The sequence below is a fragment of the Ochotona curzoniae genome, unplaced genomic scaffold (assembly GCF_017591425.1).
Source record: "Ochotona curzoniae isolate NIBS_2020 unplaced genomic scaffold, NIBS_Ocur_1.0 scaffold_4505, whole genome shotgun sequence".
NCBI lineage: Eukaryota > Metazoa > Chordata > Mammalia > Lagomorpha > Ochotonidae > Ochotona > Ochotona curzoniae.
Window position 1 is genome coordinate 7,281,805 of NW_024467118.1, and position 21,785 is coordinate 7,303,589.

At 41.0% G+C, this 21,785-nt stretch overlaps 1 protein-coding gene across 1 annotated transcript in view; it reads left to right on the top strand.

The window, feature by feature from the left end:
• C1QTNF7 (C1q and TNF related 7) overlaps positions 1-21,785 on the top strand; it is a 92,394-nt gene that overhangs the window by 68,576 nt on the left and 2,033 nt on the right. Inside the window, exon 2 of the mRNA XM_040966085.1 lies at positions 17,379-17,624. Within this exon, the coding sequence (XP_040822019.1) occupies positions 17,379-17,624 (246 nt within the window). The remainder of the gene's footprint in view (positions 1-17,378; positions 17,625-21,785) is intronic.

Here is a 21,785-nt window from a genome sequence, read left to right on the forward strand (position 1 = left end):
TAATATAATTCTCAACATTTGGGTTGTTCTCTTCCCCATCTGTGTACCATTGGCTCTTTACACTTGCTTCTGCCAATCCCTACTCTTAATGGTACTCCAAGAAGTCTTTTACAACACGTGATGGTGTCCTGACTCGCCATCTTCTTCCTCATCATCCCCTTCTTCCCCATTGCACACGTCTCACTTTCTCCAAGGAGCCTTGCTCTCTCTCCGTGATAGGCTTTAACTCTTGCCTGAAAACCTCTTCTGTCTTATCTCAGTTCCTGCTTTTCTAGAGTCTTCGTTGTCATTCTGCAGGTCTCCAGAAACTGCTTGCATGTTATCTTCTTAGGGAGAATTTCTCCAGTCTCATCCATAAATGGGATTAACCTGAAATTACAGATCTAGACATCAAAGGAGTGTCTCCAGAGTCACGCATCTCCTGGTCCTAGCAAGGGCATGCATTCTAAATAGTACCTTTACTTCCAAAGATTTATTTATCTATTTGTTTATTTGAAAAGTGGGGTAACAAAGCAGAGGGTGGGAGATAGGAAGATAGAAGAAGAAGGGAGGGTTCTTCCACTGACTAGTTCACTCCCCAAACACCTGGGGCCAGGTTGAGGGCAGGAGCCAGAACTCCATTTGTGTTTCCCACATCAAGGACAAGGCCCCAAGTCCTGAAGCCCTCATCTGCTGCCTCCCAGGAATTGTACAGAGGAAGCTGAATCTGAAGTAGAGGCTTGTTTTAAAAGGAATGCCTGTGACTCAAAGCTGTTCTTCTTTCCACCAAAATGAATCGATGTTTCTTGAATAGCCCACATATCCCAGCCAATCTGAAGCATGTCTATACCAACCTTTATAACAGCATCATTTGGGTAATGTTGAAATTTCAGTCTATGGGACACAACCCTAAGATTCCAGACAAAAATGGCCAGAGCAAAGCAATGCTCTCAAAACCAGATGGTTAGACAACACTGATTTAGACCTTCAATCTGAGAGATCTTTTTCAAAGTTTACTAATGTTTATGTAATTGAAAAGCCAAGTAATAGGGTGGCAGGACTGTGTGGAGGAAATAGAGAATGGGAGAGAGAGAGCGTGCGCAATCATCTGCTGCCTTTGGGATGTGAACTGGCAGGATGGCGCATCAGAAGCAGAATAACCGGTACTCAATTCCAGGCATCCAACAGAGGACTGAGTATCTCAAGCGGCAGCCTAACCCACTGTGCCACAGTGTTCACACTGGCATCTTAACTCCACTAACAGCTGCGAAGAACTGGCAGCAGAAAAGGTTATCATTGAATCCTTCTGATTTAGACTCCAGGACAATAGCACTTTTGCATCCTCTCCCCATTTTTTTCCCAACTGTGGTGCTCAGCTCTCTCTCTTCTCAGCACAATCAGTGATTATTGGATTCCCCAGCTCTCTCTCCACTGTGAGGGAGTCCGCTGAGGACATTGTTTTGGCTGGAAGCGACAGATGTGCAGGAAATGCCACCTGCTGCTAGGCCATTGCCTTCAGATCATCTGTTCTAGCTCTTGACCCTGCTCTTAACATGTGTCTACCACCAGCCCCCTAATCTGAATATATCACAAATCCTCAGCAAGAAGGAAAATAAAGAATATGAAACCATCCACTGTCTGGGCAGTTATTCAGAAGCAGTAAAAAAAAAAAAAAAATTTTTTTTTACTAGGTTTGAGGTGACTGGAAAGAAGTGAATTTAAGTGATTTTCCTAGTAAACAAGAAATGCCAGCTATTACAGTTCTTACCATTTGAATCCCAACATTCTATCAGAGACTTCAAAAGTCAAAATCAAGAGATTTGGATCACTGAATGGTCATTTGCCCACAGTCCTTCTAGCGTCTCTGCACCAAGCAGAGTCCTCAGGGTAGTTTCCAGGCACAAACATGAGAAGCCAGGGGAACGCAGGACACACACAGCTGCAGCAGCCACTGTGACTGCACTAGTAACCCAGTCACGAATTGCAGGCAACGTGTCACTCACTTCTCATGGATTATTTCAATATATATTTACAATAACCCAAAGAGATAAGCACCATCTCTGACCTCAGTTCAAACTGAGCATTTGTTGTTGGAGTCAAACACATCTGGGTTTATATACTCAATCTGCGACTTGGTAGCTGTAGGACCTCAGGCTAATTTGTTCATTTTGGAAGTCTTAATTTCAACACAATTAAGAAAAAGATTATAATAATGATTTCATTAAATGCTCTGGATTCACTGTGGCTAACATACAATGAACACTTAATACATGAATGTCACCAAACTTAGACACTCCGAACTTAAAGTTCTAATGATGTTCATGATTACTCCCAGGAAGATTTCTACTCTACCAGGTGCAATCCCCCAGATCCCTGCCCCAACCGACTGGCAACTATATTGGAAGGCTGGATGTGGGTATGACAACTGCCATGCTCTCCCAGCAGAGAACCAGCGTCTCACAGCCAGCTGGAAGTGCAAGGAGGCTGTGATTGCCAAGGTGCTTGGAGAATGAAGAGCGAGATGGGTTTCACCAGCCAACCAATGCCACCCTGAGTGCTGGCAAATGATTCCTCTTTCCATTTGCACCTTCTACTATTTCCCCTTGTATTTTCCCTAGGCCAAATTCTGTGTAATGGGATGCCCTTGAGCCAATTCCTTATTCTTGACAAACTGAAGGTTACTTTTAGCTGGCTGCCAGGAGCTGCCTACTTCCTCTCCATGGTAAAGAAATGCACTTGCAGCTTCCTCTTCCATGGTAGCTTCTTTCTGCGTGCAGCTCACTAGTCAATGTCACTACTCCAAACCAGAGTCAACCTGCTGGCCTAAGAGGCCATCCTCCCTCCTTTTCTACTTCACATCAAGCCAGCTCACTGGGATCCCGCCAGAGTAAAATCCCAGCAGGATTCCTTGGCTACTCATGTCCCACCCACAGTCTAGCTGTACATTTTAGGAGACGTGATTATTATGGAAACTTGGGACCTCAGAACACTGAAACCAAACACTTCATTTCTTTGTTCCTACTAGGATCAACTGTGTGTATTGGGACATGTTCCTCATCAACCTGAAGCTGTGGTTTATAGGCGTGCAATGGGTTAGCAGTAGTCACTCCTGTGAGGGACAAGTCCTGCCTGCCGCTGGTCCTCAGGGAGCTTGAGATGTGACCTTCCAGCCTTGCACAATGCTTAGGAAAACAAAATAAATGGCAGGTGCTAGCACAGTGCCTGCAATCATGAAATGCAAATTAGCTGTTATCAACATTATTATGATTGCCGTTACCATGGGGCATGACTATATTAGTTTACAATCCTGTTCACAAGTAAAAGTCAAAATGTTTTGAAAGTAGGCATGTGCTCATCTGAAATCAACACTTGAACACGGGAGCTGCCCAGGAACGGGGCGTCCAGATTCAGTAGGTGCAGGAGCCTCTCTGTTTATGCAAACATTTCAAGTGTGTGGCAAGCTCTCAGTTTGTGCTCATTCTCTGCATTCTTTGCCGTCATTGATTCTCTCTTTGATTCCAATGAAAGCAAAATGTATGGAATCATTAGAATGGACTTAATAGGGGAATTTTTTTAAGAATTCAGCTTTTATTGTACATGTTAACAAGAGATTTAACAAACAAACAAACAAACAAAGAAACAATTTCCTTGTCTTCATTAGCTCCTCTGATTCTTCAGTTGTGCTTTTGTTTTCTGAGCTCGGGCAGCTCCGGCCACGAGGGTAAGGGGCAGATTCTCCCCCTGGTGAGGCTCTGGCTGCTAGATCAGGTTCACCAACCCCTTACAGAGAAAGTGGTCTCCCTGATGTTAACCTTTCCCAAGGACTTTGCAAACAAGCCAGGACAAAAAAAGTTCACTATCACGCCTACTGCTCTAAAGAGGATATTGATCTGATCTTCCATGATGGTCACCTCATGCAGGTGAGAAGCCGGCATGGGGGAATGGCCAGTTAAGCTTCTACTTCTGATGCCAGCATCCCATATCAAAGCAGCAATTGGAGGGCCCAGCTATCCTGCTTCTGACCCAGCTTCCTGCTTATGCGCCCAGGAAGGCAGTAGATAACAACACAAGTGCTTAGGTCCCAGCCACCCAGGGAGGAGACACAGAAGGAGTTCCTGGCTTCAGGCTGACCAAGTCCTGGATGTTATAGCCATCTGGGGAGCAGAGCAGTAGATGGAAGATCTCTCCCTGCCAGGATTTATACAAAAAGAGATGCAAAAATATGTTGACATCTCTGTAGTGGCAATGAAGATCATGCAACTGAGACAAAGAAAAATTTCTTTATTCAGAGCTTGCTTTAGCAAGGGAATCATCCACCATCATTTGCATTTTGCATAAACTCAAAGGCTGACAGGAGAGTGGGGCAGCTGCCTAACGAAAAAAGGGAACCGTTCCAGTGCAGGCTGCTGGGCTGGGGACACCAGAGGTGGCCACACAGAAGCAGAACAGCCCAGGTGCCTGGTTTGGGTACATATCCTCTGGTTATACCTAAATTGGAAGCAGGAGCAGAAGTGAGGGGGCCTGTCAGTAACCCAGCCCTGGCGACTCGGGCTGATGGTTACGAAAGACTGCTTTACTCCTGGGATGTCACTTGAGATAGCAGTTTCAGTTGCTGCAAATTTGACACAGAGCAGGCCAGTTTCCTGGGATGATCCTTGTAGATAAGGTGTTTGTCTTCTGGACATGTGGCTAAAAACTGCAGGCCAGGACTCTAATTTTATATTGCTGGCTATTGCTCCTGTTTTTATTCACTCTCAAAACAATTCAACCCTTTTGTCATCCCTAGACACAGGAATGAACTTCAAATGGTTCATAGATCCAACATAAAACCTAGAACTGGGAACTTTGCAAAATAAAACATTTGTGGCTTTGAGTTGGTAAAAATTCCTTAAACTACAAGAATACCAACAACAAAGAAGAAAAGTTAATATAGTATAGTCAAAATTAAACATAATTAGCCTTATATTCCTCAGTTGTGCATTCATAGATTGAAGCAACTACAGTTTTAAAAGTTCAGGGAGAAAAAAGCCTCTATACTGAATGTGTGATAGAAACAGAATCCTGTAGGATAAAACATTTGTGTGTATACACACATATATGATTGTATATGTACAACATTAAGTAAAGACTCAGATTGCTGTGGAAACAGAGAAGTCTCATGCTTTGCCACTTGCCAACTAGAGATCCAGGAAACCCAGTGGCATGATTCAAAACAGAAAGCTAGTAGCATCCACCCCAATCTGGGTCAGAAGTTCTAAAAACCAGGAGCACCCACGGCCACAGAAAATGGGTGTTCAAGTCCCATTGGTCAGTCAGAAGGCAAATTCTCTCCTCCTCTACCTTTTGTTCATTCAGGTTCTCAAGCGATTGCCTGATGCCCAGCCACATTGGAGAGCCATCTGCTTTCCTCAGTGTGCAAACCCAAATGCTTATCTCATCTAAAACCACTCTTAGAGACACAATCAGAAAAAAAAAATGTCTTAGCAGATATCTGGGTCTACTGTGTGTCAGTTGAGTTGACAGATGGAATTGAATATTACAACCCTGCCTTACCACAATAAAACAGTAACTACTTTTTCTTCTATCATTCAAAGCCTTGGCAACTTTCAAAACCAAATCTTGGTCAGGAAAGCATACACACTGAAGTCAGCACAAATGGAAGGCACAATGGAGAGGAAGCCACGTCATCAGGGATTTTATTTCTGGTTGTTATTCTACACAAAGTTTCACTTGATCCCTACTATTTGCACCTGTGCAGTGGCAAGGAAGCCAGTTTAAGATCCACTCAAGGTTGTCCTTGTCCACTCACTGTTAAGTCAACTCAAATCACAGTTACCATTGCATTCCAACCTCAGATTTACCTCACATTATAAAAACAGTGCCAGTTCACTAGTTTTTTCTTTAAAAAAAATCTTAAGATAGCATCACAGGTATTATTAACGAAAATCAAAAATTGAAAGGCCTGACACCAGCATCATTCATTCTAAAAAGAGACATTTTAGACAACTGCACGTCATAAGCTTTCCTAGAGTCCATGATTCACAGACAGCCTGTTGCCAACCCACAGCTTCCTGGAACTTCAATACCAACTTGTCATTCAGCTCCCACTGCACTAGGAAAATTTCCCTGAAGACTCTTATCAGCAATAGAAAATCACATTTCAGAATTTCTGATGCACATTATGAGTAGTTTATAAACAAACAACTTTTAGGATATATTTTTTTTAACTTGAGTAAAGTAAGCTCATTTTTGGTTGAAAAGTCTCAAGAGCCAAGGAAACTACATGATGTCAACCATTCCATTTTCCAAGATGATAAAATTCTGGGGTTTCACAGAAAAAGCTGTGGGCTAAATGACATGATGTCTCTTTTTTCCATCAAAATACACAGTGCAAGGGTAGAGGAAAGGGAAGTGAGAGAAAGGAGGCAGGCAAGTTAGCAAGAAGCAAAATCACGAGCTTGAGTTTGTGGAAGCTGTAAGGTGGGTGCCTAGCACCTCATTTTCTGCGTGTCTATTTTTAAGTGTGTTTGGATGGATGGATAGATGGATGGATGGATGGATGGATGGATGGATGGATGGATGGATGGATGACTGGGTGGAAGGATAGATGGAGGGAGAGGAGTAGCAATGACATTGGCAGTCACAGAAGGTTTAAAAGCAAAGCATGGAGGCTAAGAGGAAATTTTGTTTCTAACATCATTGAATGCACCTGTTGAGGAGGAGAAGGCAGGTGTGCAACCCACCAATCACAAGCTGTCCACCTGCTGAAATCCTGTCCTGTCAAGTTTTGAAGTCCCCAGGAAGGAACAATGGTTTAATGGTGAGATGGATTGACTATAGATAAGACTACCTGGTTGAATTACCCAGAAGAGCTAGAAGCACAATTACTAATCTTGGAAAGTTAAATGATGAAGATGAAACGAAGCAAAGCCTACAATGTCTTTACACATTGTATGTACTCATTTTATAGATGCTAAAGCCATCTGCTTTGAAATAAATCCAGTAGCTTGCAAAACAACTTGGTGTGTACCTGTATGTTTGTGTATGTACATAGACGTGTGTATATGTGTGTGCATGTGTGTGCATGGATGTGTGTGCATGTGTTTGTTTGCATGTACATGTGTGTGCGTGTCTGTGTAACAAGTCGGATGCTGAAATTCTGCACAGTTTCTCAACTTTGTGTTCGGTGAAGGTCCAATTGGCAGATTCAAAATGGAACGGTGATACTAAAACACTTATGAAATCTCCAAATAAGAACTTTTTTGCTTTCTCATTTGTCGTGCTTTTTCTTGGGAGTTGGTTTAGTTGAACATTGTTAGATGTTCTGGTAACACTGATTGGATTGGGCGGGTTGAATGGAATGTGTTGGGAAAGTACATAAAGACTACAGGGAAACAAAGGCACACGAATCTAAGAGAGGAAAAAAAAATGTTCCTCCTGTGAAGGACCGAACTGAGGACCTGGGTGGGGGTTGGATGGAGCTGGAAGAGAATCTGTTTACTCGCAGCCAATGTGCTTTAGCACAATTTTCCACCCATCACTTCTCACTACTGCTGCTAATATAAGTGTGAAAACAACAGAATGGAATAGTCGCCAACAAGTTATATCCACATCTAAGGCCTGAAGGTCTGCAAGAAAACCCCAAAGTTTCCCTCTCTGGGAAGGAAAATCAGTCCATGAATAAATACATGGACAATCTGATATGAGCTGGGAAATAAATTTTAAAAATTAAATATTATAGGACAGATAAAATTGTTATATTTTAATGATATATTTTAAAATTTATTATCTAAAGTGTGGTAACCAGTATTCCCAGGAATCAGGGAAGCTGTGTTTCACACACACACAGACACATACACTCAAAAATGAATGCCCATGATTTGAATCAATGTTTGATCAAATGAAGGCAGAAAAATAAAAATACAACTACCCTGTCACCGCCCAACAAATGAACCCGTGTCTTCACTTGTCAGAAATCTGGCCATTCCAAAGAAGAATGAATGAAAGGCCTGTTTAAATTTTTTTTAATCTTTTTTCTCAATTGTATTTTTTTAAGGTTTATTTATTTTTATTGCAAAGTCAGATATTTAAAGAGGAGAAGAGACAGAGAGGAAGATCTTCCATCCAATGACTCACTGCCCAAGTGACCGCAACGGCCGGTGCTATGCCGATCTGAAGAAGGATCCAGGAACTTCTTCCGGGTCTCCCACGCGGGTGCAGGGTCCCAAGGCTTTGGGCGGTCCTCGACTGCTTTCCCAGGCCACAAGCAGGGAGCTGGAAGGGAAGCGGAGCTACCAGGATTAGAACCAGCGCCCATATGGGAACCCGGTGCATTCAAGGCGAGGACTTTCGCCGTTAGGCCACCACGCCGGGCCCTCAGTTGTATTTTTAATGGTACTATTTACATGTGTCCTGACATTGCTGGTACAGACAATGGCAGACAGTCCAGCATCCCGTTGTCAAGATATATCCAACAATTTCATTTCATTCATCTTTGATTTGGAAGCAAAGATGCATACTGCATTGTATTTTCACATCTGGAAATGGAAGTCTCTATTACACCATTACTACACATTCCTTTAAATGAGAATTCATGGAACAAAATCAACAATAGGAATCAAATTAAGACCAAAAAATTACAGTACTGTGGAGGTAAATAACGTGCTACTGAATAACAAATGTGTCAGTGATGAAATGAAAAACAAAACACAAAAGCTTCTTGGAGAAAAGGATGCTACTGCATGATCTATGAGTCAGTGAAGAATTTAATAACAAGAAACTATTCCAGAGAAAGAAACACTAAAAACTCATGGGTTGCAGCAAAAACAATATTGAAAGGGCTATTGATCTTGTGTTTTGCATTAAGGTTGTCATATCAGAAAGAACATACGATATTTGTTCTTTTGGGATTGACTTATCTCACTGAGCATAGTGGTCTCTAGTTGGAAATATTTGATTGCAAGTGGTGGAATTTCATTCTTTTTAATGGCTGAGTAGTACTCCATGGAGTAGATTTACCACAGTTTCTTTATCCACTCCTCTTTGGATGGGCATCTGAGTTGTTTCCTTGTCTTTGCTATTGCAAATTGTGCAGCTGTAAATATAGGATTAGATTCCTTTCTCATACACAATTTTCATTTCCTTTGGATATATTCCTAGGAACGGGATAGCTGGGACATGTGGCAGGTTTAGTTGCCGTTCTCTAAGCACTCTCCATACTGATTTCCTTAGTGGTTGTGCTAGCATACGTTCCCACCAGAAGCGAAAGAAGGTACCTTTTCTCCACATCTGTAAAAGCAGGTGTTGTTAGTTGAGTTCTGAATGTAGGCCAACCTCACTGAAGTTTGGTGGAACCTCAATGTGGTTTTCATTTGTGTCTCCCTGACAACTTGGGAGCCTGAGCATCTTTTCATATGTCTGTTAACCATTCCAATTTTTTTTTTTTGAAAAAATGTCTGCTCATTTCCTTTGCCCATTTCTACATACAGTTGTTCTTTTTACTGCAGCTGAGTTTCTGAAGCGCTTTGTAAATCCTGGATATTAGTTCCCTATCACTTGTGTAGTGTGCAATGATTTTTCTCGCATTCTGTTGGTTGCTTCTTCACTTTGTTAATTACTTCCTTTTCTGTATAGAAGCTTTTTACTTTGATGTAGTCCCATTTGTTTATTTTGGCTTTGTCTGCCTATACTTTTGGTGTCTTTTCCAAGAAGTCTTTCCCCATTCCTATTTCTTAGAGACTGCTTCCTATGCTTTCCTGAAATACTTTGGTGGTTTCTAGGGGCAGATTTAGGTCCTTGATCCACTCAGAGCTGATTTTTGTATAAGGCGACAGGTGTGGGTCTTGCTTCTTACCTCTGCAGATTGCTATCCAATTGTCCCAACAACAATTGTTGAAGAAACCAGGCAAAAAGCCCATTTTAAAATCACCACTGGTAAAGACAGAAATTAACTACTAAAGACTAAAGCACTTAAACTTAATCTTTGAACCGGATGATCTCATTTTTTAAGTTATACTTGTTAGTAACTAACATCAGACACCAGAATCATGTTAGGGAGTATTAAGAACTTTGGAAATAACTAAGGGCAACTATTTTATGGTAGGGGTAAGAATGCAAGGCCAGCAAGTATGCCTGGGTACGATACTGCTCCAGAGACAAGTGTCTGGCAGAGTGGTTAGGACACTGCCTGGAACAGCTGCATTGCTCATGCTGCATGCTTGGTTCTAGTCTCGTCCTGCTCGTGATTCTTACTTCTTCATGTATACTCTGAGAAGCAGAAGATGACTCCAGAACCTGGACTTCTATCATCCATGTGGGAGAACCAGCTTGAGTCTTGAGCTCCTAGCTTTGGCCCAGTCCAGTTCTGACAATTCTGGGCCTTTGGCGAATGAACCAAAGGATGACAAACGTGTGTGTGTGTCTGTATGTCTGCCTGTCTTACAAATTAATTAACTATTTTAAAAAATTAAAATATTCTACTCAAAATTAGCAAGAAATTGAAATGATCTTCTATGCTTAAGACACTATTTTTACCAAATCATTATGGCATTCAAATTTTGAACAAACAAGAAAATAAAAAGTCTGCCCTCCTGGATACCTATAACAAAGTAACATGGCACCTGCTACTCTTCCTGGCAAGATTTGTGGCACACAGTCCTTTCTGGAACACCAGACATGTTTCTCTCAATTAGCATTCTCACTGCTTGAGAAGAATGAGGGGAATGTGAGACTAAAATAAGATTTTTTTTCCCAACCTCTTAATTTCCATAAATGACATCATGAAATATATACTGCTGTTGCCACGGAGATATAAAAAAAAATGCACATCAGAAGGAAACAAAGACATTGATTGCAGCAGAGATTACTAGTCATAGATTTCAGAGAATCATTCTGCCTTTTGAGTCATTCTGACCATTTCTCGGTTGAAACAGACATATTAGTCTTCTAAAAATATGCAATCATTTATCCTTTTAGCAAAAAGACAAACCTCCTTTCCTCAGCACATAGAAGGAAGAGCCATTTTCCTGCCGTATTCATTAAAAGTAGGTGTCCCAGTGCTCCTGGCTATTTCATAAAACATAAGAATCTAAAGCTTGCTGAGCTTACTTGTGGCACTGGCATCTCATATGGGCATTGGTTTGAGTCTCGGCTTACTTGAGTCTCGGCTGTTTCATTTCTCATCCAGCTTCCTGTTTATACCCTAGGAAAGCAGCAGAGGCTAGCCCAAAACTCTGGGTCCCTGCACCCACATGGATGACCTGGAAGAAACCCTTGGGCCCTTGGCTTTTGAAAAGCTCATCTCTAAGCCATTGTGGTCATTTGGGGAATAAGCCAGCTGATGGAAATCTCTGTCTCTCTTTATATACAGAGAGAGAGGCTATACGTGTATATATATATACATATACATACATATGTTCTTTCTGTGACTCTGCCTTTCAAATAATAAAATCAGTCTTAAAAAAAAAAAAGAATCTAAAGGTTCTACCTCAAAAACTCTCAAATACAAAAAATGACTTTTCTCCAGGCTAACAGCTAATTTCCAGTCAGCGAGTTACTTTTTTCCTGAAACTCCCTCTCAATGGAAAACAAATGCAGAAAGAGAAAACTTAAGTAAACAAATCTGGAAAAGAAGCCACAACACGGAGATGGAGGAGCCTTTAAATGTACCAGTCAGAAAAAAGCAGGCACTCAAAGTTGATCCCAAACAAAACCATAATTCTAACTGGTCCCCGAGTTGAGCTCCACGCGATGAATGACTTCCAGGGCCTCTGGCTCTTTGGGACTAAGCGAGAAAAATATTTTTAGCCCAACTATTTGGAACTCCTTGAGAACTTGGAGCTGTTATTCTATCTGGTACCAAAGCGAGTTTCTCACCGAACTCTGATGACGCCGCCTCAGTCTCCTGTGGCTTTAGAACCCGGCGGCCACCACCAGCCAAACCAGGTAAGGTGTTTACTCTTATTTGTTTCAGAATTTTGGTAAATATAGGTAGCTACCACAGCTTCTTTTCCATAATGGTAGAGTTTTAGTTTATAAAACTGATGATTCTGTAGAAATAATCTGTGAAACTGATGACCCAGGTTCAAATCTTAGACCTGGTGTGAGCTTTTCGCAGGACCCCTCTGAGCCTTGGTTCTCTATCCAGCAAAAGCCTGCTTGGGAGGATGAAGCAGGCTTGGTGTTGTTCTGGGGACTGGCTAATTGTTTTCCAGGGCTCAGGGTCTTTTCATCACTGTGCCATCGCAGCACTTTACCTACAACAGCCGAAAGGTTAGACATCAAGAATTGCTGGTAATAATCAGTGTGAACAAGAGTGGAGTCTTCCTTCTTTCCGGCTTTGCTGAACCAGCACTGTAGACTAGTCTCTGTCCTGCACATCGGTGATGTGGAGTTCACATCTGGGTGGGGAAAGAGGCAAGCAAATAAACAGCTGGAACACAGTGTAATTGGGCGGCCTCACAGGACCATGTGATGGTGCCAGCAGCAGAAACCGGGGGGTGGAAGGGGGGCAGGCAAAGCAGCTCTGCCAAGAAATACCAAGGCCAGCAGCCTGGGAATTGGGGAGCCATCACACAGCGTGACCCGGGGCATGAAGAGCTCAGAGTCCCATCCTCAGACACTCCCACTGTGGCCTGAGAGTGACAAGGCCCACTATTGGGAAATCTCCCACCTTGGAGGCCAAGGAAATGTTCTGTTTTGGCCCTCATCAGTTACCTATCATCTGCCTAATGATTTCCAGGCAAAGTACATTTTCAGTTTGAATGAATCATCAAGTCCAGCCCTTTGTCATTAAGTAATATCTTATCATTTCCCTCACATGATACAAAGGCAAACTCCAGTGTGGACGACGGAGAAAGCTCAGTTCAAATCTCGGCCAGATCCTCTTATGACTGCGCTCATGAGCCCACATGAAAGTTGCAAAATTGCTTTCTGTACGACTGTGACTCTAGGCATTTCCGAGGAACTCTGCAAGGCTTGTCTTGTTTGCACAGTGGCTGTGTTTATGGGCAGAGCATCTTCGAGCTTCACCCCAGTGGTCAGAATGTCCTTGCTTTCTAATGCTGAGTGCTAATGCGGAATCCCACTTCTCATGGATGCTTTGTTCAGCCCTTCCTTTGTGGATAGACACTGGGGTGGCTTCCACCTTTTGGTTACTGTGAATAACACAGGTGTACAGATGGCCACTTGAGTCCCTGATTTTAGTTCCAGAAGTAGACTTGCTGGATCCTGTAGAAATTCCGTTTTTAACATTTTTGAGAAGTTTGTACGCTGTTTTCACAGAGCTGCATCATTGTACACTCCCAACAACATCTTCTATTCCTAAAAGAAAGAAAAAAACTGTGCTATGCAGCAAGTGCTCTCCCTCTAAGAACAAAATTTTTAGGAGTTCATTTTCAGCCTGGTTGAATCGGTGTTTCTCCAAGAGTTTCTCATGGCTAGTTTCGCAAGAACAGAGGGTTCAATCACTAAAAATATTTCCAAAACAACACATACTGCATTCTTTCCTTGTGTATTCAAAACATGTGAACTATGCAGCCTTGAGAATCTAAAGCAGTACAAATTAATTTTTAGTAGCTGTTATAAAAGCTAAAAGCTATATTTAAATAATCCATACATGAAAAACAGGGTAAAGCCTCACTTCTGGTTAACATTCAAGACAAAGCTACGCAAGGTCAGCAATGTTCCCAGAGCTTTAATTGTCTAACTCCAAAAAGAGCATAATGCTGAATAAAATATGTCACATATTATACATAAACTTACATGATTCAGCTCAATGCTTTAAAGCACATTGTATGAGGAGTAACTGGCAATGGGTAGAAGGTTTCTTTTGGAGATTTTGAAGTATTCTAATGTCAGATTACAGTGCACATCTACTGTGATGAATTACAACAGGTCCACTTTATATCTTTATAAAGTTGTTAAAATTAGGGCTTGGCATGATAGCCCAATGGCTAAATCCTCACTTTGCAAATAGCAGGATCCCAAATGGGTGTGGATTCATGCCCCAGCTACTCCATTTCCCATCCAGCTTCCTACTTATGGACTGGGAAAGCAGTAGAGAATGGTCCAAAGTCTTGGGACCCTGCACCCTTGTGGGAGACCTGGAAGCAGCTCCTGGATTCTGGCTTCGGCTCAGCTCCGAGCGCAAAGGCCACTTGGGGCCACTGGATGAAAGATATTTTTCTGTGTCTCCTTCTCTCCGTAAATTTCCCTTTCCTATCAAAATAAAAGTTGTTACAATTAGTACACAGTTTATAAAGTCAGGAACCACATGAGTCATTGTCAGTCAAAATAGCCAAATGGTACTGGAAGTCAGAGTAATAATGGGGGAATGATGGATTATCTAATACAAGGTGTTGACGATGTAAATTGGTAACCCTACCTCAGATTTTTTACCAGAAATTTTCTAATACATTTTTCAATTGTGAAAAAACAAAAGATTTTAAGAAAATAAGATGATCTTTCCTATTATCTTTTTTAAAAGATTTATTTTATTTTTATTGGAAAGTCAGATACACAGAGAGGATGAGAGACAAAGATGAAGATCCTCTGTCTGCTGATTCACTTGATGATATTCAAATCATAAAACATATGCAATCAAGTAGATGATGGAATTACATATGAATTGTGTTATTATTAATAATAACAAAACAATAAAATATCCCAAATGTTCACCATAGGAAAGCTAGTTAAAGGTAACTCTTCCTTGGGCCAGTGTGGTGGCACAGCAGGTTAAGCCACTGCCTTTGATGTTGCCATAAAATATGAGTGTAGGTGCATGTGTCATCCGTTTCAGTTCCCATCCAGCTCCCTCCTAAAGCACCTGGGAAAGTGGCAGAAGACAGGCTGTGTGTGTGGGTTCTTGCCATCCATGCAGGCGACCCAGATGGAATTCAGAGCTCCTGGCATTGGCCCAGTCCAGCCCCTACTGTTGTGACCATTTGGATAGTGAACTGGGGCCTGGAAGATCTCTTTCTCTCTTTTCTATAATTCTGCCTTTCAAATAAATAAAGCCTTTAAAAAGGAGAGATAATTGTCCCTATCCATGCTAGGGTCATCTTTTAGAAAACAGGAAGAGACTAAATACAGCTCTTCCCAACTATTCGCAATTTTCTCATAGTGAGGCACTATTGTCTAACCACCTTCTCTCAACGATGACTTCAGCTCTTATACCCAGCTTCCGCTCCACTAGTCTTGTATCCCATCAGCAGCTAAAGGCCTCCTTACTAGCATTTCTCATGAGGACGTGCTCCATTTTCACATCCCTTCTCATAGTCTCTTCTAATTAGCACTTATTGGGGAGACAAACCGGCAGTGTAGACATTTTTAAAACCATTTTCTTTATCTGAATAGCCTTTAGAAAGGTTAATGTCTGTATCACAGACTCACGAAGCTTGTCTCAATTGGACAACTGGATGAGTAATTTTGATTTTTTGCTGTGATTCATAAACGGTGTGAGTGCAATCCCAAGGATTAATATATTATAAACCTGATCCATGATGTGGTGGTATTCAGTGGTGGTGACACCTATAAGAGATCTCTCCTTCCTCCTCCTCTCTCTCTCTCTCCTTATCTCTCTCTCTCTCTTTCCCCCTTCCTTCTTCCCTCTTTTGCAAGTGCCCTCATCATGATGCCATTCCTCATGAGGTAATGCAGCCAAGGGCAACTGCACTGGCAGGGGAAGGGCCTTCACCAGAACCAGCCCATCTGAACTTTCAACCTCCAAAACTGTGAGCTCATTTGCTTCTTTTCCTATCTACCCTCAGGTATTTCATTATAGTAACAGAACAAGACTAATACAACGTGCTATGCCAAGTCTAGCAGAGATGCCAAAAGATGTTCAAGTGTTGTGTGCAGTTAAAACTCAGTTTAAAACACTGAGGTTGTGTCAGAGATATAAAGCCTGTATTGCAATAAATGCTATTGCTTTTCACTGATAAGACTTCTAGGACTCAGACTTGTCTCAAAATTATGTGTATATTCTGTGTTTTCCTTCACTTGTCTTTTCTGTGCTCTCTCAAAATTCCTAGGGCTAATTCAAAAATGTTGCGGTTTCCCTGGTTAATTTTCTGAGCCACTGTCAAAATACACACACACACACACACACACACACACACACACACACACACACACACACCACACACAAATACAAAACCATCTAGTTGTCTTTCCCATGCTTTATAATTTTTTGTTTGAGAGATTCATACCAGGTCAAGCAGTATACATACTTTTCAAATTAAAACACAAGCCCAGCCATCCCCAAATTATTCATTTGTATAGCTCCAGAACCACCTATCCATGTTCTCCTATTCAAGTAACTGACAATTCTAAAAAATATTCAGCCTAAAATCTCAGGTCTCCCCATCTAATGCTGCCCACTCAGTGTGCCTGGACATCATGCTAATAAATGGCCTATTGTTTCCAACTGCCAGGCTTGGTGGAGGAAAAACCCAAGCACTAAAGAGCTAAAGAGACTGGTTAGCTTCCTCATAGAAACACGTGGTGCCATGCTCAGTGTAATCTCACACAGCCCTTAACTGAGCCCCAGTGTTCAGGGCTCAATGGGACACCACGACATTGCATCCTGCAGAGTTTAAATTAAAGTTAGAGTCTCCCTTAGGACATGCACAGTGCTCCAATGAACACTAATTGCCATTATAATTGACTATCAAGTGGAAAAAAACATGGTTTTCCTTAAAATGTCTATTTCTCAGGCTTTAAAATGTCCATTAATTCTAAGAAAGCAACTGTGGATGTGTGCAAATATTAATTAGGATGTGTAATGTGATATTTATATTAGTAGGACACTGGAAATAGCTTAAATTTCTATACTACGGGATTGTGTTCTTAGAGGATAGTAATGACAAAAGCAATGATGATATGATGTTATGGATAACGTTGGCTGTGAAGGGTTCATGGTAATTATTGAGAAAACTTAGGAGGAATTGTAGCAAGAAGATCCTACCTTTTCTGCACAGCACAAGCAGAAAACATTGGAAAGGTGTAAATATTAATGTGCAATGGACGATTATTTCTGGGTGGTCAGAATAGCATTGGTATTTGTCTTATTCAATTGCTTCTCTACGTTTCCATGTTTAAAAAAGCATTGCTTTCACAAAAGAAAATGTCACTTTTCAGAAGGCATCACTGATTTCTGTAAAGAAAGTGTAAAACCACAATCTACTTTCAAATTTGTCAATCAATCATGTATCTGCACTAACTTCTGTGTAAATAACTGAGAACTTTTAGGGATAATATGGGAACCGTATCTGAGGGCATCATGAGGGTGAAAAAGGTTTCACACGTGGACGAAGGCAAGCATGGGAGTGGTTACTAACACCCGCTCTCCTACGCGAGCCGAGAGAGAATGCATTTATTCTCCTGTGTTTCTCTTCCAGAGCCAAAGATGTTTGTCTTGCTCTATGTTACAAGTTTTGCCATTTGTGCGAGTGGACAACCTCGAGGTAATCAATTCAAAGGAGAAAGCTACACCCCAAGATATATCTGCAGCATTCCTGGCTTACCTGGACCTCCGGGTCCCCAGGGAGCCAACGGGTCACCTGGGCACCACGGCCGCATCGGCCTTCCAGGCAGAGATGGTCGAGACGGCAGGAAAGGAGAAAAGGGAGAGAAGGGAGCTGCAGGTAATGATGACGAAGTTGCACAAAGCACTCCTCCCTCGTCCCCACTTTATGGCTGCTCCCTCTCTGCTGCTTTGTCTGGCAAGAAGTCCTCCTTTGGTACCGTCTGGATTCTGCCTTCACAGATCATTGCAATTTACTGAAACCTTACTGTGTGCTTCAGATACTGCTCTGACCCTACCTGAATCCTCACACAACTATGATAACAGTGTCTGTGGGTGTCCATTGTCCCCTTGCTCTGATGAGACAGCTAAGCTAGAGTGTTAGGAAATGAGTTGCTGAAGATGGAGAGATGGGTGTGTGCAGCTTGTAGCTACTGGAGCCACTGAGAGACTCTGCCACTCAGGCAGTGGCTGAATGTGTGAGTGTGTGGACAAGCAGACAGACAGATGAACAGGAGGGGTGACAGACCAACTAAACAGAAGCAGGAATTAGGTAGACACCAGACACACAACCTGTGTGGCCCCAATACCCTATACAAGGATACCTTACATGCCTTGAGATGCTGTTTTTTACAGATGGAATGGCAACCACAGTGTGTGTGCTGCCTTTCCTGGCACATCACATTTTTGCCTGTCTGGTAGCAGCTACAACATAGATTTATTTGTAGCTCTGTACAAGTACAAGTGTCCCCTAGTCCTTCGATAATGTTCGCTCTTGCTCTCCACAGATAAGTTGGCCCAGGAAGCTTGCCAGGCTCTGCAATTCTTCACAGTGAACCACATTGAAATTCTTGAAGGGCTGTGTTGGCTCTGAAAGAGGAAGGGATTTGAAAACAAGTTTCTGTGTAAAACCTGGGACAAAGGAGTGGGACAAAGCAATCAAGAGATCTAAGAAAGTGCCTCTGTCTAATCATCATACCTGATTTACATGCATGCTGTGAGACAATATTGTAATGTATATCCAGATTACTGGGCAAGAATTCATTTCTGAATTTGCCATGCAGAAAATATTTGGCAAATCAGTAACTAGCAAACCTGTGGACATTGCTCCACATAAGAAAAAGAATCTTTGATGTGGACCATGCATGGAGACTGTGAATATAATTTACCACATAGTCATTTTTAGGAGTATTCTAGAGATCCTATATTAACACCAGAATTATATATTACAGAATTATATATTACTGTCTCTCCTGATTCACTGTGTCTAGGAGCAATATTGTAGTAAGAGATAAGCAAGCATTGGAGGCAGAGATGAGGCTCACATCTTGGCTCAGCTGCTGACTTGCTATCCCTGGGCAAGCAGCCCCTCTGAACTTCAGTTTTCCTCATTTGTAAATTGGCAATAGTAAGGGTGATTATGAAGTTTAAGTGAAATAATCTGTGAAAAACACCCCAAAGATAACTCCCATATGGTAAGCACTCAGCCAACAATAGCTATTATTACATACTGCATTTTAATATGCAAATATAGGTCACGGGTAAATCTATGACTATCCAATGGTGTATAGCATATATACATATACATAAATATATAGAACAAACATATATTCAAGTAACATACATTCAGGTTGTATATATATTTGTATAACAAGTATATTTATATTGTGTACCTGTTACTCTCCATTATTATCCTAGACCAGTGTTTCTTAGCTTTCACACAAATGACACGTGAGTCATTTTTTACCTTGAGGAAACTTCCTGTTATTGCAGGCTGTTGGGAATCATCCCATGAGAAGCTTCTAACTGTGCCAGCAGCCAAGGCCTGCAGACGCTGCCAACTGCCCTGAGGATAGAAATGATACAGAATCATACCTGGGTGAGAACATTGTTCTAGGCACTGGCAACACAAACTTTGCTAAGACATTGTCTTTGCATTCATAAGCAGACATTTGAGTTGGCGATGCCAATGTATAATGCATAATTACAATATATCATAATAATAACAGCCATTCATCCACAAAACACTGTGCTAAAAACATTAATTTAGTATTTAATGCCCACCAGAATCCTACTAGCTATAATAGTATCTCCAATGAAAAATTCAATTTCAAAAATGAAATGACTTTTAATCTAATGTACACCTACACACGCATGAGGATAGATAACAACTCAGAAAGTTAAGGTAGGAGTGACAATATGGTCAACGAAGAGATGCATACATCCTTTAGAAGCTACCAGAACGGAGTCATTGGTGGAACCTGATGGGAATGGTGTGGTTATGGGAATGTGCTTTGGCACTTCCTCTCCATGTTTCTCTTTAACACCACAGGGTCCCCTCTTTCTTGTATCCTTGGTGAATAGTTCCATTATATCTGGCTCATTTAAGCCCATGCAGAATCAAGTGAACTTTTTTTATTTTACTTCCCTATTCTGAACTAGACATTCAGAATTTATTATATTGAATTAAAATTTTCTACAAAAATATTTGCCCCATCATAATATGTAAAAACCATTACTATAGTACATTATTAACACTTGACCTAATCTGAATATGTATTCATATAAGTATCTTCATATACCATTAAAATTACCTCATGGAATAGTTGATTCCAGTTTGTGATATTAATTTAGGTATTCTGTGACATATTGCAAGTCATAGGTAATAAGGAATCACAGCTGGGGAAGGTGCCATTCATGCCAATGTCCCACTCAGCCCCAAGTACAGTAAGTGGCATGCAGTAGATGGTTAAGCGGTATTAGATCATGGATGGATGGATGGATGGAGAATGGATAAATGAAAGAAAGATATGTTACTTTAATAAATACAGGCACACCTGTTTTATGCAGAACTAGGACTGAAGTCTTGCTGTCCAATATGCAGTATCAGAGCAAACACTAGTACTTATTTCATAACTCTCCTCTCTACCCAAGCCCATATCTGACATAGCACGAAAGTGAAAAATGAGTCATTCTTGTTCTACTCTTGTTGTGTAATGTCTTAGCACACAGGAAAATTCTCCATGTAAACAGGACAAATTACTGTAGCCACCTCACGATTACCTCTCTTGCAGCACTTTGGTGGACTGAAAAAGTATTACTATAAAACGTGTGAGGTTGAGGTTGTGAAGAGCGTTTCATGAATGGCTTTGTGAAATTGTATTCTAGTATTTGGTCTCAGAAATCTTTGAAGAGGATCGCTTCTCAGCCCTTTAGCTAAGATCAAGTGTAAAAATTTTTCAAGAGGACAAGATACCTTACAATATAGCACAACAACTTCATTTCAAAGACTGAGAGACTAAGGCATGAGAAAGCCAACCCCTTCCTCAAGTTCCAAGGAATAATGCATGGTTGATGGGGGCTTGATTCTCAGGTCTGCTAAGTCTATATTGATTGCTTGGATGTAAGTCCTGTTTCTCTGTGTTCTAAGATAGAATATTTGAACTCCTGACAAAGTGTGGCTCATCCAGAATAGGCATACAAGAGAATTTGTGCATGTGATGAGATTTTTGTGGTCAAAATTGTTACTACCACCAAAATGGTCAAAACAAATTAAATCCCCTTGAATATAAAGTAGCAATTTAAAGGTTGTAGTCTTTGATTCCAAAATGAATTTAAAACAAAATAGTCCTCGAATTTCATTTCTACTATACAGAAACAACATTAAAAGATCAAACTACAATGACTTTTTTTCAAGAAATAAACATGAGAAGGTGTTTTGGCTGGGAATAGCATTATTTGAACACAGCAGCAAAAGTCACATTGTTAGCATTTTCTGTGCATTATAAATCATCCAATGGTTGCTTATCAAAATTACTGAACTATTTGATATTTTAAAATGAAAGCTCTAATTCCCAAATTTACATTACTCAGGACACTTCATTTCTAACTTTGCCAATTGAAAACAGTTGAACTAATAAGCTAATACATTCATGCACGTGTAATATTCAGAGATATTATATCAAGGCACCAAGAAGATAAAAAGGCTCAACTTAACAACTTTTTTGAGAACAAATGGATCTTAAAATGAAACTACACAATCCATCAACAGTATATTTTCCCTGAAAACAGGAGCATATTACAGATTACCAATAAATTCAATACTTCTTGAGAAAACGTCATTAAACAAGCACAATTTATGAGCTGCATTTGGCGATTAAATTGAGTGACATAGTTTTATAGTATTAAGTCCCTGCTATTACATTTATGGTTTGGGGATTATAGAGATTTTGCTTATTACTTCCAACAAAGATTTCCATTTCTCTGTGTTAAGCCTATAGTT